Genomic DNA, 18,559 nt, shown 5'->3' with positions numbered 1-18,559 from the left:
ATAAGATAATTAAATCTCCTTTATTTTTCGATTAAGTTTAGCTCTTTTTCTCATTGTATTGCGTTCTACAATATTTTTTTATTTTTTTTTTGTTTTAATTTTTATAATATTCATATACTCTATAACGCTTAATTTGTTGTAATTGTTGCTTTCATTAATAATAATTATTTTATTTTATTAACTCTTAGTTACCGAAAGAAACACAAAAACTAAAAACACGAAACCAAAATTATCAGTTGGTTCTCTCCATTTTATATTGCTGTGTGTTTGTTTCGAAAAATAAATCATCAAAATAATAAAATATTTAAAAAGAAAAATAATTGATTAATGTGCACAAATTGGAATCCTTGGACTGATGTTTTCAATCATCCAAGTACATCACAAATCGTGCCTAAAAGGTCCTCCTAATAGTTTTGCTTTCAAAAGCAAAACAAAAATGACAAAAAAAAGAGAAATTAATTAATTCATTCCGTCGCCGTCGCTGTCGCTGTTCGTGTCGATGTTGACGTCGCACATCTATGGATATGTTATGAGGAAGATGGAGCCTCAAATTATTCAGCACTATTCTACGAGTTGCTGTTTCCATGTGGCATGGTACGGCACTTTCACTATTGTGAACTTGGTGGTTGCAAGATTGTCTCGTAGGATCTCTTCAACTTTATCCAGCGGGAGGATTTCGATTTGTGGGACAGCATTTGCTCCGGGGCTGGGTTCATTATCGGGGGTATCTGCAGCAGATGAGCCGGGCACTGGCTTCAGTACGGGAATGCATTCATCGAAGTGGTGGCGTTCTTTTCGTGTAGAGTCTTCGCATTGGTCGACGTAGAGTGCTGTGACACGGAGCAGCTCCACAGTAACGCCCCATGTAAACACTTCTAGGGTGTCTTGAAGTTTTAGAACAGCATTAAGAACGATGTTATTAGTAGTGGCTGATTGTGAGATGTATGTAGGGATGATTAAGAGCTTGAGGATATTTGTGCACTGAGCCAGTTTATCATCGAAGCCAGGTTTAATGTCGAAATTTACAAACTCAAGTTGGCTAAGATTCTCTAGCTTAGCTACCGAATCCAAAATGTCCAATGTGCGACACTGCTCCTGACCGATTTCCAGCCGCAGGCGCTCCAAGTTCGACAGTTTGGGTAAAACACTATCGGTGAAGCGCGAGTCAAAGTCATTGCAATCTCCCAATTCCAAAGAAACCAGACTATTTAATTCACCAATAACTTCAATTCTCTTAGTTCCCAAATCTCGAATTGATGTTAAGGACAGATGTCGGAGATTTGTCAAGGAGCGCAGCGGCGATAGGTCTCCTTCGAGCGTACATTTATCTAATGTGCGTAGACGCAGCTCTCGCAGCATAACCAGATTGTCTAGATTTATCAAATTTAAGCTCTCATTGTTTATCGCCAATGCACTTAGGATCGTCAGGTTGGGATTTGTGAGGAAAATGCTCTCTACCACTTTGGCCGAGCAACGGCACATATCGATGTGTTCCAGCGAGGGCACCATTCCAATGTGTTTGCAGAATTCTGACCAAGTTTCCTCCAATTTAGTGCTGGATACTAAAAGCTTTCGCAAGTCTAAATGCTTAGTTTCTCCGCGACGCAGGGCTGCTGTGAAGCCAGCCCAATTACCAACCTTTGAGTTCTTCATTCTTACAGTTTGCCAGAGCGCTCGATCTTTTGCTACAAGATTCCAAATCTTACAAACAGACGCAGCTCTTGGTCGTTCCTGAAAAAGAAGTTAAGAAACATTTTTTAAATATTTGTCAAAGGTCGAAGTCTGAAGAACTTACATGAATCTTAAGATATTTGAATATATGCAAAATAGCACCATATCCTACAGAGACATTTGCAAAGAAATTCGACGCGAATGTCACCGATGCAGCCGCAGATAGTGAAGACGAATCCCTGTTGGTTGGTTGGGCAGTACTATTTCCAGGCGGTGAGCTCTGCACGGCTGCAGTAGCTGTTGTCACTGCTTGAGTCGAAGTACCAACTGCATTGTGTTGTTTTCTGTGTACACTTGACGAGTTATTGCGTTTGGAACGATCATTTGTATTGACATCATTTTCAGCTGTGGTCTCAACTGTGTTGGTCCTATAAAAAGTAACACAAGCATAAATATTGTTTGATCTTTTTCTGTATGCTAGAAAATAGCTTTATGCAGAAATGTGTAAAATTTTGATTTGTTAGTGGAAGTTAAGGACATGGACATATATTTATTCAAATAAAATAAGAATTCGTTTTCGTATGTTTATGGTGATCGGTAATATAGTTAAAAAATATAGTAAAGTACACCCTGTGAGACACTATACATTCTACTCACTCAGCAGCAGCAGCAAGAGCAAGAGCAGCGGCTGTGGGACGTTGGACCAGTGGCTTCTTAACAACAACGTATTTCTTTCCTTTGATAACGGCAATTGTCTGTGGTAGATCTCCAGCAGTTGGCTCAGGAGGTGTGAATTTTGGTTTTGAAACGGGTACAACTGGTGCAGTTGCTGTGGTCGTGATTGTTGTGGGGGCTGTTGTTGGTGCTGGCGCAATAAGTTGTGCTTGTTTTGGAGATGGTGGAGCAACTCTAAGAGGGGGAGTGGCAATAGATGCAGGAACAGGTAGTGGAGGAGGAGGTGGAGGCGGCTGAGAAAGTGCAGCTAATAGAATTTGCATATCAGGCTCCTTGGGTGTAACATTGTTCTCTTTGGAGATTATTGTATTCAGTGGCGGCGAAACGCAAGACTATAAAACAAAAGAATTAAAAAGGCGTTAATATTATGTACACAAGAGAAATAACTATTTCTTCAAAAGTCTCTCAAAATTTATAACTTCTATTCAAAATAAAGAGCGTTTTGACTATCGTTAGCTTTAAATACGGCACTAGTAATAGTCTGGTGACAATTTTTGGGTGATTGCATTTTAAAAAGCTTGATTCGTTTAGATATCCCCACATTCTTCAAAATACGATGGATTTTTCATCAACTCAATAAATGTGTTCAATATCGTTTTATATAGGCTATCCTGGGTATGTTGACTTTTAGATACCCTTTGAATTTGGGTTACAAACTGTAGGTCCCCTTCATCCCTGACATGACTAGCACACGAGAATGGTTGAGAGTTGTAACCTACTAGGTCCTGTTTAGACTGTTGATCCACCTAATTTTTTTTTTTTTTAAACATAACATCACAACTACTTGGCTAGGCGGACGACATCGACCTTTCATATGAGCATAATCGTAAGGGTCTTAAATTGGTTTCATTGAGCTTAGGAGAAAGCCTCAAGATTCATGTGGTATAACAATGGGCCAATAAACTGGCCTAAGTGTTTCCTTTTCCATCCTGGACAGCCATTTTAACCTAAACTATGTGCTTTCAACAAACAAAGTATCATCTGACTATCGTCAAAAACAAAAAGTGAATGTTGGTAGTTATAATTTCGAGGTAGTCAAGCAGTTGGCCTAGCTCGGAAATATCAATTAAACAAACGAAACTTTAGGGAACACTACCAAATTCGGCTTTTCCAAACAAATGGGTTTAAAACTCCTTTCTCGAAAGACAAAGTGTGGGTACTTTCGAAAGAAAAATGATTAATATATCCGATTGAGGAGAAGATTCAATCGTGAACTGTACGGGCTGTATCAAGATGTCGATGAAGTCCAAAGACACAAGATTCATTGAACATACTGGCTCGGCTAAATCGAAGCCAAGAGAATCTTTCATTCCCAGTCTCCAAGTTCGCTAAATAGACCAGGCGGTTAATGACGTAAGAGCGCTTAGTCTCGACGACTGGAAGAAACTTGCAGGGCACCGCAAACGATGGAAGAACGGAGTGTCTCAAGCTGAGACGAAATCTTCATTGCCCGTCATTATGAAAAATTACAGGGTTTCAATGACTTGTTTTATTGAACATACTGGCTCGGCTAAATCGAAGCCAAGAGAATCTTTCATTCCCAGTCTCCAAGTTCGCTAAATAGACCAGGCGGTTAGTGACGTAAGAGCGCTTAGTCTCGACGACTGGAAGAAACTTGCAGGGCACCGCAAACAATGGAAGAACGGAGTGTCTCAAGCTGAGACGAAATCTTCATTGCCCTTCATTATGAAAAATTACAGGGTTTCAATGACTTGTTTCATTGAACATACTGGCTCGGCTAAATCGAAGCCAAGAGAATCTTTCATTCCCAGTCTCCAAGTTCCCTAAATAGACCAGGCGGTTAGTGACGTAAGAGCGCTTAGTCTCGACGACTGGAAGAAACTTGCAGGGCACCGCAAACGATGGAAGAACGGAGTGTCTCAAGCTGAGACGAAATCTTCATTGCCCGTCATTATGAAAAATTACAGGGTTTCAATGACTTGTTTCATTGAACATACTGGCTCGGCTAAATCGAAGCCAAGAGAATCTTTCATTCCCAGTCTCCAAGTTCGCTAAATAGACCAGGCGGTTAGTGACGTAAGAGCGCTTAGTCTCGACGACTGGAAGAAACTTGCAGGGCACCGCAAACGATGGAAGAACGGAGTGTCTCAAGCTGAGACGAAATCTTCATTGCCCGTCATTATGAAAAATTACAGGGTTTCAATGACTTTGGAAAGAAGGGACGTTAGTGAAATTGGACGATGAAGAGAAAAATTTGCTTTTTTTAGGAAATTATTGCACAAACGCTGTTTTTTATCGATTCAGAAGCATGGACTATGACAAAAGCGGATGAAAGCACCTTGGGTCGTTTGGAGAGAAAAGTTCTTCGTTTGATCTACGGTTTCGTATGCATCAAAGGTGAGTAGAGGAGAAGATGGGATGACGAGCTGTACGGGCTGTACAGCGACGTAGACTTAGCCAGAAGGGTAAAAGTCCAACGACTACGTTGGATGGGTCACGTAGAGGGCATGGAAACCAATGCTCCGGCCCGGAAAGTCTTCAAATCCACACCCACAGGACAGCGCAGTAGAGGAAGACCGCGGATCAGGTGGCGCGCACAAGTGGAAAGTGACCTCACCCAGCTTGGAGCGCGAAACTGGAGACATCTAGCTAGGGACCGACCTAGATGGAGAAGTTTATTGAGTGAGGCCCTAGTTCACACAGGACCGTAGCGCCACCTTAAGTAAGTAATTAAGAAACCTGTTTTGCCAGCGTTTAAGAACACCTTTCCAGAACAGTAACGGGGATACTATCCTGGCTGTTGAGATCCTCGAGTACGAAGTACTTAAGAAGCAGCTGTACGAATGCAAAAGAAGATTAGTTCTCTGGCTGCATAAGATTAACAGCAAACTGTTCTGCAAGCAAACGAGCTTTATCAATCGAGCTTACAGAACGAGGGTCATTGGAAACGAGCGTAGGAACGGACGGTCCTTGTTGTCATTTAAATTGAATGAGACTTTGCGTTGGAACCTTCCTAGAGCGCCGAAAACAACATGAATATAAATCTCAAAACAACACTGGATTGTTTAGATTAGGCCTAAAGTCGAGGAAGTGGTATCCCCTTGTATTTATACGAGTACATAGTTAACCAAATTAAAAAAATATGTTCTCAGAAAAATTAAAACTCTCAGATATAACAAACTTTCTGATTTACATACCTGTACGAGAAAAAGATATTTATGCCTTCAAAAATCATGTTTTAGAAGTTGGGTGCTGATTATTTTGGAGAATTAGCTAAAAAACTATAAAACTAAACAGGTGTTTTTCTTTTTAGGCTCAGAGCAAAGAAATGCATATGTCTCTCTTTTTTAGCTCAGGCATATCAGAGCGCTCGGTTTATGTTTCTTTTTCAATAAGAGCTAGCTCGGAGTGCGCGGCCATTGTGATACTACATGAATTTTAAAGGCTTTCTTCTTAAGCTCAATGAAACCGATTGGAATTCCCTATATAACGTAGAACACTGATGATGTTAGTGTGTTTGAGATCGTTTAGGTTGTTATAGAAGTATTTTCCTAAGTCCGTACTACGATTTTGAGCAAGACCAGGGACCAGGGCAGGTACAGAAGAGTTGAAGAACTTTTTTCTCCTCTTCCTCGTCCATACAACATCTGCAAAGTTTATTTGAGAATACCGGTGGGCTTTCCTTTTAGGCAGAACCCGGTTATGACATCAATGGAATGCCAGCGGAATTTTTTAAGTATGGAACCGTTGAGATAATAAGCAAGCTTACTGCAGTTTACAACGAGGTGTTGCGAACAGGTATGATTCCTAAAGAATTTAGGGAATCATTCATTTTTCCGATCTACAAAAAAGGAAGCTGGTCTGAGAAGTCGAACTATAGAGGAATCTTTTTTAAATTCGTGCTATAAAATATTTATAGCTGTTCTGCAAACACGGCTCAATAAATGGATTGAAAAAAATAAGCTGTTGAAAGAATTGCATGCAGGCTTTAAGATCCGGTTAATCAACAATTGATCATATTTTTGTTCTGAAAAGCATTGCGGATTCATTTATAAGAAGAAGGAAGAAGTTATACGCGTTTTTCGTGGATTTTAAGTCTGCATTTGACACTATGGATAGGCAAGCTCTTTTCTATAAGCTCTTTGGTATGGGAATGTCGTTAAAATTTGGAAGAGTCCTGCAAAGCATGTATATGGATACTAATGCAGCAGTTTGGAACGGTACAGAAAGGTCGGATTGGTTCAGAACTGAATCAGGCGTTCGACAAAGTTGTACGATGAGTCTTAGCCTCTTCCCTCTATTTATCGAAGACTGAGTCGATTTCTTACCTGCTGGTATCGAACCTACCGCGTGTTAATTATATGATATTGTGGTTCTCGCGTCATCTGCAGGCAGAATCACTACAGCTTATGATAAACCGGATTTTTCAGTACTGCAAAATATGGAACCTAATAGTAAACATGGAAAAGTGCAAGATCATGATTTTGAAGAACGGAAGAGGTAGGTAGAAACCGTCTTCATGAAAAATGGAACTACAATGGTGAAAATATTGAGATTTTCAAAGAGCTCAAATACCTTGGAGTGATTTTGACAAAAAATTTAAATATGGAAACGCATCTGAGAGAAAATTTTACAAGTGCTAAAGCCGCCATTAGCGCTAGCGCATCTTGGAGTTGTTGTTTCTCGAACAAAAATACCGCTCACAGCAGTAAGTACACTATTTTTAAGGCAGTAGAAGAATCAATCTTGTTCTATGCAGCTCAATTATGGGGAGCGAAGCAATATGAAGATGTTACGCTTTTACGTTAAAAGGGTCTTTCAGCTGCCACCAAATACGCCGAACTATATAGTTATGTTGGAAACGGGACTGCAGCCACTCTTTGTACGATCACTTTGAATGCAGATTGATTATGTGATCAAAATCATGAATATGGATAGTTACCGGTTACCGAAGATAGTGGAACTTCAAACTATTCCAGAGAGGTCTCTAATCTAATATAATCAGTCAAACCAAAAGGAAGGTGTAAACAAACTTTCAACTTACTCTTATTCCGAGGTGAAACCCTTATTTTATTGGCCTACAAAATGATTCCGTATTATCGGTAAAAATTGAAGAAAAAAAGTTTTATTAAATCGCAGAAAAAATTAGGGTTTTTGAGAGACTTTCGATTGAAAACCCAATAAAAACATCATAAACTTCCTTACGTACCTGGCAAACATAGTCTTTGCGGTTGTAGCCTTGACCTCCTCTGCCATCTGTATCTAGCCGATATAGATTGTCCTTCCGATCCAAACCGACGCACTCATGATGATACAAACATAGACACTTGATGCATTGCAAATGTGGAATCAAACCCATAGCAGCGGCACACTGAATCGTGCAAGGTTGAGAAGACGCTGCTGCTGGCGCAGCCGTTACCGTTGAAGCATCTCCAATTCTAAAGAAATGAAAATGTGTTTTGTGTGGACAAAAAGAAAGAAAAAAAAACGTGGCACAGACAAAAGTGGATTTTATCTTCTAGAGCATAGGAATTAGTGAAAGAGATATGAGGAATAAAATCTCAATGTTTTTTTCTTGTCCATGTCCGAAAGGGAAAAAGGATTATTACTTTTCGTTTTTTTTTTTTGGGATTGGAAGTTTTTGGGAATTTAAATGCAAACAAAAACACGAAAAATAAACAAAAACACAGTTAGGACTTACTTTCTGCTCTTCGATGACTTGGGTGTGGATTTAGGTGACGAAACTGAAACAGTACTTCCAGTTGCTAGAGAATTTGAATTCGAATTTAGAGATGATGAATTCTTGAGCGCTCGTGTTGCTGTCCATCCTTGTGGTGGTGGCGAAGCTCCTTTTGGTGCTTTAGGTTTTGAAATGCGTTTGCCACTGCTTGTGTTTGTTGGAGTGCTAACAGCCTATTCAAAAAAAATAAGATAAAAAGATTAAGGGATTAATTCAATAATATAATTGCCAAAGAAATTGAATGAAGCATTAAATTAGAAATCAACTAAGTAGTGAGGTGTGCCAAAAGAGAAAAGAGCTGAAGTAGCAATAGATCTCATAGTTTTGAGTTAAATACATTTTATTTAATTCTGTTAAAATTCAAATTTATTTATGAATTTTTGGAAAAGCTATGCGATCGCGGAATTTGCTTCTGCATGATGATGCGTGCATTGCTGACGTTCCAATATTTGTTACACCTCAAAAAGATGGAATCAGCATTTTCGTCTCCATTCGCAGAAAAGTGAAACAATTTAATGAAGACCTTATGGATCATATTTTAACATTCTCCGACAAAATGTATATTTTAATCGGAAATGGGATTTGTACAATGCTTTGTAGATCGGAATTTAATGAGCTTATCATATTTTGCCGTTGCAATTCCACATCCGAAGAAGAGGGATGTGAATCTGAAAACGAATACGAAAAGCTAAGAGTACTATCGTCAGCGAAGCAATGTATTGGATTAGAAGTTGCAGGCAGGAGATCATTAATAAAAATGAGAAAGAGTGTTGGAGATAGAACAGAGCACTGGGGCACACCAGCATTTATTTTGTGGTTTTCAGACTTTAATCCATCCAATACAACTTGTATTGAACGATTCGAAAGGTAATTACTAATCCAATGAAGGAGGGATTCATGAAAACCTAAAGCAGCTATTTTTGATAAGAGAGCCTGATGCTGAACCCTATCAAATGCTTTTGAATTATCAAGTGCAATAATCTTTCTTTCTCCAAAACGATGTAAAGATTTGTTCCACTGTTTGGTGAGATGAACCATGAGATCACCAGTGGACCTACTGCTACGAAAGCCGTATTGTGGTTATTAAGAAACTTCCGTTTCTCAAGATATTTCTTAAGCTGATAATTAATCAGCGTTTCCATAACCTTATAAAGAAAGGACGTTAGTGCTATTGTTCGATAATTTGCGGGGGAAGAAGATTCGCCTTTTTTTGGGATTGGCTGAACAAATGTAGTTTTCCAACTACTACAAGCTTACGAACATCTCTTCAGAATAATAGCGGGGATACCATCTGGGCAGCGGATTTATGAATATTGATATCTTTAAGAACTCTCTCCACAGTAGAAGTGCGAAAATAGATTGGTCCCCTAGAATCATTTCCAAGTTCAAGAACTGGGATTTCCAAGTATCAATAAAACTAACTAAAGGAGTGTCATTGACAAAAAGCGTAGGAACCGAGGAAGAAGAAGAATTACTCATGTTTTATTACAAATGACTAAAAATTTTTACTGCCTACATTGCATTTTTTGTCGTAATTTTTGGTCATGAAAAAATTCGGTACTTTGAATATGGGCGTTGCAGGCCTGCTCGGCTTGTATAAACCTTTTCCGGTTTTCCTCAGTTGCGTTGGCTTTTAAACACCGAGAACTCACCCCTTTCTCCTTGGTAACCTCTTTGCAGCTCGAATCGAACCATGATTTAGTCTTAGGTTAAGTTAGGTTAAAGTCGCTGTCCATGATGGAAACGGACACACTTAGGCCAGTTTAATGGCCCATTGTGATACCACATGAATCTTGAGGCTTCCTCCGAAGCTCAATGGAACCAGTTTGAGTTTGATTATGCTGATATGATTTAGATCGTTAAAGAAGAATTATCCTAGGTAATTCTTGCGTCTTCGAGCCAGAGCAAGGCATGAGCAGAGAAGATGAAGAACTGTTTCCTCCTTTTCCTCGTCCATACGGCTTCTGCAAAAGTCATTTAAGAATACGACTAGTCGCGTGGCGTGCTTTCATTTTAGACAGTGTCGAGTTATGACACATATTATCAAGCTTATATGCGATCTGCTAAGAATTGGCAAGCATCTCGAACGTTTTAAAATACGGATATCAGATGTTGATATCACGTTTTCTTTAAAAGAGGACAAGACTTCTTTTATCGCCAACATTTCTACCTGGAACACTCTACAATGACTGGTAAGGCGGAATGAGAGACTTAATTTCAGTCGTACAGAGTACACACCTCCACCAACCCGTTCTTTTGTTTTTGAACCTTCAGTATAAAAATGGGTTGACTCGTCTTTCAGAAATGCTCTATCCTCCCAGAAAAATCTGGAAGGTATAGAAATGAGGAAGTTTATGTCGAATTGCAGTTGGGGTATGGTGTAGTCTGTGTGCTTTTTAATTGATTCTAAATACCTAAGAATTACGGAGTGGCCAATGGTGTTGTTAAACCACTGCGACGAAGCTTTGAGGCAAACAGCAGAGCTTGCAGCTATTTGTTTGCTAAATATATCAAGAGGTTTTAGATAGAGTAAGGTTTCCAGTGCCGCAGATGGGGTCCGTAATGGAATAGGTACTTCATTTATATTTAGGAAGAGAGTTTTACTGCCATACCATGGCCTTTTCCACTTGTGTTTCGAAAGCATGTTAAGCTACATTTTCCCGTATTTATATTTAAACCCCACTTTATGTATTAGCCTAAAAGTAAGGGTAATTTTTGTTCTATTTTAAAAAGAGCTTTCTGTGGTCGTACGTCACTGGTTACTTTAATGGTATCGTCTGCAAATAGGATTCCATTAGGTTTTTCATTCGAATAACCGAATGGAATTATTATGCGTGTGGGAGAACTTGAAGAGGAAAACAAAGTATTGAAAGAGGAAATAGAAAAGATGAAAATAATAGAATCCAGGCTTGAAAGAAGATTGGAAGAGGCCGTGAAGTACACCAAACGGCAGAATATAATTGTCAGAGGTTTAAATGCTAAGACTATAGAAGAAGCAAGAAAGCAATTTCAGCAAGTATGTAACACCACACTTGAAGTCGCTATTACTATCAATAATGCTAACCTTCTAACCTTCTAACCAACAGCATTCGTCCTATGTTTTTGAGCTTTCAAATGGAAACGATGTAAAAACCGTATTATCTTCATTGAGCCGTTTAAAAAACACAAAAATATCAGTTATTAAAGACCTTACATTAAATGAACGATCTGAAAGTTTCCATCTGCGTCAGTTGAAGAGTGCTGCTGAAATTGGAAACCCGGCTCAAACTAGAGATTAAGCATTGGATATTATCAGTTGAGGGACGTGAATATAAATGCAATAAGGATGGTATTATCACTTCATTTATCGAAGTGATAATTCGTACTTGGTATATCTGTTAAGCAAAACCAACCTACACTATCCTGTTAATGTGGCAGTATCTAAAATTCAACAAAACAATATTAATAATAAGCAACGCTTTACCTGTCAGGTTTTGTTCTACAATATAGCTGATCTTATAAACAATAATTTGAAATTTTCTTTTTATTCGAAACTTTTGTTTCATTTGAGTATTTTGAAAATTATGAGAAATAGTTCGTTGGTTATAAACTTAAATGGATATCTGCTACAAAAACGCTCAAATTTGGAAGAGCTAGTCTATCCCTTCTATCAACTAAAGTTTGTAACAACGAATGATATGATGCTGCCAGGATGTTTCGCCGGAGAAAAACTAAATGTAATACCTTTTTACTTCAATTATAGTCATTGAAATAGAGACTTCTTTTCTGAGTTCGCATTCACCAATTTCATACTCGGAGCGGATTTCTATGTAAGAACAAGCATTGTACATTGTGTAACATTCTCGGATCACATGCCATTAATTTGTTTCCTAAAATCTTCAGTAACAGCAGAAAATACCAACCAAAGAGGTATCTCTAGAATAAAATGGTATGACACAAAGAGGTGTTGCTTATAAAAATAAACTCGAGTCACTTGTACCCTCTATCATAATACCAACAGATTCAATTGAAGAACGATGCAAAGCAATTAAAAGTTGTTTTTATAAAGCAAACAGAGCTCCCATGCAACAAAATGTTACGTTTGGGCCAAAAAAAACCTTGGTTTGATTTAGCTTGTTTTATGGCCAGGAAAAATTCTCTAAAACACCTTAAATCCTTCAGAAAACTGAACCTGGAAACATGTCGTATAAACTACTATGATTCCAACAAAAAATATAGGATTTTATGTAAAACGAAACCCGAGAGTGGTGGAAGATTTCTAAGCAAATATGCGGAAAGTCGATTAAAACCATAACGTCAATGAATTTAAAATGTATTTTGAAAGCTTACTCTCGCAATCAAATGATTTAGCTCACCGACATGTTCCAGAGTTAGACATATTCATCAAAAGATCGGAAAACTCCTGGTTTTGATGGAATACCGTATGAATTTTATAAAAATGCATGTCAATCTCTTATTGAAGAAATACAGAAGTTATTCACTGAGATTCTTGAATCTGCAACGCTACCATCATCTTTCAAAAAATCCATTATATACCCAATGTTGGGAATACAAATGTTGTGTCAAACTATAGAGGACGTTAATTTCCCGATACGATCTATAAGCTGTTTACTACAGTTCTCTTGAACAGACTATCAGCTTGGTTAGAAAAAAACAACATTATCAATGAATTTCTAGCTTCATATAAAACCAACTATTCTACTGTGGAACAAGTTTATAATATTTCATGCCTAGTTCAATTTCAACTCTGCCAAAAGAAGAAGCTATAGGCTTTTTTCATCGATCTTAATGCTGCTTTTGATAGCATTGACAGGAATGCTTTTATTTATAAGCTATCGACTCTGGGAATATCTTCGAAGAAAATGGCTACTATAAAGTCTATTCATAAGGATATTACTGCAGCTGTTTGGGATGGTTCCTGTTTCTCAGACTTCTTCCTTAAGAAGAAAGGTGTTCGTCAAGGATGTGGGCTAAGCTTTCTTCTTTTCGTTCTGTTTTTAAATGATCTTCATGCGGAAATTCCAATCGGTATTGTTTTAGACGATCTCCCAATTAAAACCCTCTTATGTGCGGTCGATATTGTACTGTTGTCAGATAATCCTCCTTCTAATTTTCAACAACTAATTAAGGGTTTTAAGACTTACTGCATTCAATGGAGTCTTGAAAAAATCCTAATAAGTCGGGAATAGTAATATTCCGATTAATGTTTTTTACAATAATTCAGAAATAAAGGTGCCTAATCAACACAAATATCATGTCTTGGAATGTTAGGCGTATTATGAGGCAGACCAAAGTATCATTTGACGAAGAACCGTTGTAGTTTTTCAACTTGAATGTGTTCCTTGTATCCCCACACTTGCGCACAGTAGTGCATTATTGACTTTGTTTCCGCATAATGCACTTTATATTTAGCAGAGTAAGTAACAAACTTGTTCTTGTTGAGTTTTTCGATGATGTAAGTCTTTTTGTTAAGTGATATGACCAGGACATGTTATAAGAGAAGTAAACGTCACGATATTTGTATTGATTAGTTATCTTTATCTCACCATTTTTGAAATACCATTTTTCAGCTGCTGCTCTTCTAGCTCCATTCCTAAAAACTACTATTTCAGACTTTTATAAGTTGACAGCAAGGTTCCAATTTGACAGCAAGGTTCCAATTATTGCAATATCTGCCGACGCTATCGATGATCGATTGTAGGGTACTAGGTCTGTCAGAAAAAGAACTATGTCGTCTGAGTATAACAAAACATTTATTTGCATACCATTCACAGTGAGACCAGTTGGAAGTTCTAAGTGTAGATCATTTAGGAATAGTACAAATAGAAGGGCACTCAGTACGCATCCTTGTTTGACTCCTTTGGATGTCTGGAAGAAGCTAGACGAGCAGTCGTATCTTTGTACAATAAACGTATAATAGACACCAGTGAAGAGACGCTTATCTTTGATAGTTTGTAAAACAAAGCTTCTCTGTTAATGTTGTCGAACGATGCTGACAAATCTTCGAAGAAAGCGTAAAGCTTTTTCTTATGGCTTAGCTGAAGTTGGATGATACAAGAAAGGTTGTAGACTTGGTTAACTGTACTATATTGTTTTCTGTATGCAGCCTGGTATTCGTCGAGTATGTTGTTCTCTTCAATCCAGAGAGTGAGCCTCCTAAGGAGAATTGTTGTAAATATTTTGTAAAGCGTGTCCAGAAAGGAGAGTCCAAGATAGTTGGAAGCGATACTGTGTGTCTTTTCAACAAATGAAATGCTTGCGTTTTTGTAGAACTCGTTCGGAATACAATCTATACGGGTGCTTTGTTTTCTTTTATTGTTTCTATTGCTGAGGACATTTCAGATAGTTCTATTTGACTATCAAGCATTGGAATATGAATGGTTTCGAAAATTGATATAGGTAACGTAATACTTGATGAAACTGTTGAATTTGTATTTTGTTGAATTTCCACGTTTTTCTTTTGCGATTCTCCACCATTCTTTTGCCGAATTCACAGATGCAAGTTGTCGAGAGATGTTTTGTAAATATTCATACTGTTTGGACTTACAGAGAGCTTTATATTTTTTTGTTTGTTGCGGCATAATTTTGTCTACTAGCTTCCAGGTTATATTTCTTAAATACTCTCAGTGCTTTCAAGGATTCTTTTCTAGAAATGTGACACTGTAAATCATACCAAGGTTTCTTCCTTTCGAATTTTATAACCTGATTGTTAGATCGTCCATTGGTTTCGTACACACACTTTTGTATTGTCTCACATCTTGATTCAATGTGATCTTCACACACAACGTACTGAGGTATAGCTTCGTTTAGCTTCTTTATGTAAACTGGATTTTTCTTTCTACCCACTTCAGCCTTGGAAGTAACTGCATTATCGAATTACTAGAGATGTCCTCAGATAACTTCAATTTTAGAATTGAGGGCATGTGGTCAGAGTATGTCTTACAACCTACAGAAAAATCTTCAATTTCCTACCGAATTATAAGATGAACAACAATAGTCAATGACTGATGATCCTCTACTCGAATGTAAATTCTCCACTTGTATCACCAAAGCTTCTCCCATTAAGAATAAACGCACCAATATCTTCCAGAAACTCAAGAAATGCATTGCAGTTTCTGTCAGTTGTAGAATCTTTTCAACTTCTAGAATGAGTGACTGACTGCTGTGGTACTGTCCCAATATCTACTGAACCCCTCAATCATGTTCTGACATTAAGATCCCCCATCCAAATGAAATTACTCAGCTCAAATTCTTCAAACGAATTTTTCCTTCTTTTGAAATCTCTTCTCCAATGGTTGCAGTTAAGGTAGCATGGAACTACATTGACAGTTTCACCTTGAAATATACCTCGTAGAATGGTAGTTTTATTATAGTTTATAAATTTTAGATGGTGTGCCGACTCTATACCTTTATTATACCCAAATAAACACCCTCGGAAATTCAGATATATATTTAAAAAAGTTACATAAAATTGATTTATTTGCAAGACCAGCTCCATTAAAGCATAAAACCTGAAAGACTTTGAGTTGCTAATTTTTGAGGTTTTGTATATTAGGAACATGATTCTTCGGTGAATCTAAGACAACATGATACGTCCACTGCGTCCTCTATCTATCTATAGAAAATGCTCTACTGATCCACTCATAAGTTGCCTCTGGAAGCCACCATAGTAAACGAAGCGTGCATTTTCACAAGAGACCCTACAACTTCTTCTTTCCGATGACTTAAATACATCAAACGAGAGCTTGATGTTTCGAGGTGAAGCTGATATTAACAAAGATTCATTTGAAGAAGATTTGAGGGAAAAAATATAACGATTCATTTTACCACGATACAAAATTCTTGGCCATTACATTAATTTATTGTACTATATGCGTTTTATTTCTTCTTGAAAACCAATCCTCTAAAAAAACACTCTTTATTTATTTAACTACTAAAAATGCCCAAATAAGAAATTACAAAAGAATCCTTACGTTACAATCTTTACAAAGCAGGACAGAATAGATTTAAGAATGATCCAATTTTTCAGAAGACAAGAGTGTGCTAATTTTTAGAAATCAAAGCTGAGCTCAATTTTTAGGAAAGAACAAATACCAAACATGTTTCTCCTAAATGCTGGACACGAAGATGGTTTCCATTTTTACGGAGGAGACATTTTATTTACAACCATTAAATGGAACTTTAGTCTTTTTAAAGAATTTCATATAAAATGCGTTTTATGTCAACACAATCAAAGAAAAAGAACTTAATTAATAAATTAACATAACCTATAATAATCAAGATCTATTGAAGGTTTAACGAAACCCATATGGTTCTTTTTTTGACTTGAACACTACTATAAGGTTATTTACCCCTGTTATTATTTTTAGCATACCTTTACATGCGATTCCTGACCCTAGATAAGACTTACCTAAGTCACCCACAAACTAGAGAATTTCAATAACTAGAACACTACCCCCAAGTTAATTTTCTATTGTAACCGGGTCCTAATTCTTTCACTAAAGAGGCAGGCAACAAGATCCCAACAGAATCAGAAGAAGAATTGATTCCAAATTAAAATATTTGACTGAAAACATTCAAACAAAAAATAAAAATTCACCTCAGCTGTTTGACGATTTGTGGGCTTTGCACTGCGAACGATCTCTAGTTCGGGGCCAGCACCCAGCGGTTCCTTGGCGAAGCAAAAATGCTCGATTGTCAGGTCGCCTTCCAGTAGAGCTGAGATCTCATTTCTGGAGCGAGTCTTCTTGCCCGAAGGCGCAATGAAGTAAATGTCGGCCTTGTCCTTGCTCGCCTCAGGATTCGCACGGTACACCAACTCACGCTTCCATCCACACTCGAAGGGTTTCTTGTAGAAATCGTCTGTGGGCAGTCGCTGCTTATTGGAAACTGCTATCGGTACAGGTGTCGCTGTTGGTGTTGGTGGCGGAGCGGCTGGTACCACCGTAACACTTGGAGAAACCGCTTCGGGCACGGCCTCTGGGGTGACAACGACTGTTGTTGCTGTCGATGTCGATGGTGTGAGCAATGGCGATGGCGATGCACATGTAGCTTCTTCGACCTTAATTACGCTCTCCTCAATTGACTGTCGACTCTTTTTGGGCGGGCCAACTGCGCAGTCAGGCTCCTCGGCTATTTCGGGGAGGATGGGTTCCTCTTCCAAGGGGCCATACGTCGGTTTGCCAGTCTCCTCGTCGAACCCGAACAAATCGTCTGTCTCTGGCTGCTGCAGCAAGTCGTAGTATAACTTGCGCTTATTGCTGTTAAAAAGGCTGTTGCTATTGCTGTTGCTACTGCCAGCAGCTTCAGAGCCACCATTTTCGAATTTTGTCTTGGTTGTGGAATTGGCTGCGTCCATGGAACTGTCCCCACCATCTTCACCGTCACCCGCCTCGTCACATACGTCACCACCACCACCGCCACCAACTCCTCCACCACCACCGCCATCCTCGTCTTCGGATACAGCCAATTTCATGGCGGCAATATAGTCGCCGTCGTCATCTACATTTTCATCCGGAATCGTGGCGTCCACTTCCATTCGGATGCGATGGAAACTTTGTTTTCGTTTGGGCGAAATGATTGTAGATTTTCTTTGACTCTGGGTTAAGTTTAATGGCAAATTTATTTTGCCTACCTAGCGAAGCTCTAAGAGAATTTGAACTTTTTCACAAGCACCAGCACCAGCTAAACACAAGCACAAGCACAAGAACAAGCAAGAAACGTCGTCGCAAAGTTTTGTTCCACTTTAATATAATTGCAATTGCTCCAATCGTTTTTCTTTCTTCCTATGATTTCAGATTTGTGATATTTTAAGGTTATCTCTGGACTAAAAGATTCGGACGCGCTAGTTGTGGAGCGCGGTTTTATATAATCGAAGTTTTAATCGGTTAATTTATTATTTTCACTAAATAATACGATTGTGTATTGCGGAATTGTTTATGTTCTTTGAATATACTTTTGGTATAATTTAAAATTGAGAAAAAATGCGCCAACAACGAATTTCACTTGAAAGTGTCGCCGGGGCAAGAAAATTCCAACAAACGAAGTACGAAGATGAAGAAGAAAACAAACGAAATGCGTTTGGCGTTTATAATTTTTAGTGTATGGATTGACCGCCAGATGGTACTGCAAAATTAGAAAGAATTCTTCAAATCAGGGATGTTATGGAGAATAAGTGGGTGAGTTGAGTATTTTTAGCAAAGAAAAATATTTCATGGAAAACATTGACATTTTGTTGTATATTTTTTGCTAATCTTTTATAGACATTGAAGTTAGTGTTGTTGTTGTAGTCTATCCGTATTCCCATAGAAAATCTCATTAAAAATGATTTCACCTCTTTAGCTATGCTTGCCCTATTGTATTTTGAATTAATTTTTAAACGCCATCTGTTGTTAACGTGACTCTTGACAAAGCAAACAAAATATAAAAATCAAATCCAAAAAGTGTATCAAT

The 18,559-nt window shown here is 38.1% G+C and overlaps 1 protein-coding gene across 2 annotated transcripts; it reads right to left on the bottom strand.

The window, feature by feature from the left end:
- Positions 1-18,162, bottom strand: LOC129938845 (uncharacterized). Of its 2 annotated transcripts, XM_056046639.1 has the most exons (6): positions 16,707-18,162; positions 8,069-8,280; positions 7,577-7,805; positions 2,329-2,738; positions 1,796-2,099; positions 1-1,731 (listed from the first exon to the last, which is right to left on the bottom strand). In XM_056046639.1, the coding sequence occupies exons 1-6, from the start codon at positions 17,643-17,645 to the stop codon at positions 562-564; spliced, it is 3,264 nt and encodes a 1,087-aa protein (XP_055902614.1). In that variant the 5' UTR covers positions 17,646-18,162; the 3' UTR covers positions 1-561. The 2 variants fall into 2 exon arrangements, with proteins under 2 accessions (XP_055902614.1, XP_055902615.1); XM_056046640.1 differs by lacking the exons at positions 2,329-2,738; positions 7,577-7,805 and having other exon boundaries at positions 16,707-18,159.
- Between the last annotated feature and the right edge of the window lie 397 nt (positions 18,163-18,559).

This window comes from Eupeodes corollae, chromosome 1 (genome assembly GCF_945859685.1).
Source record: "Eupeodes corollae chromosome 1, idEupCoro1.1, whole genome shotgun sequence".
In the NCBI taxonomy this organism is placed as follows: domain Eukaryota; kingdom Metazoa; phylum Arthropoda; class Insecta; order Diptera; family Syrphidae; genus Eupeodes; species Eupeodes corollae.
Note: the sequence above shows the minus strand (reverse complement) of the source record. Positions and strands in the feature narration are given on the sequence as shown.

Bases quoted from the DNA above. Each gene is read 5' to 3' on its own strand.
- LOC129938845 (XM_056046639.1), bottom strand. From the start codon at position 17,645: ATGGAAGTGGACGCCACGATTCCGGATGAAAATGTAGATGACGACGGC. The intron at 2,739-7,576 runs GTACGTAAGGAA...TTTGTTTTATAG, and splicing joins GCAAAGACTATGTTTGCCAG to TCTTGCGTTTCGCCGCCACT. The intron at 2,100-2,328 runs GTGAGTAGAATG...TACTTTTTATAG, and splicing joins GCTCTTGCTGCTGCTGCTGA to GACCAACACAGTTGAGACCA.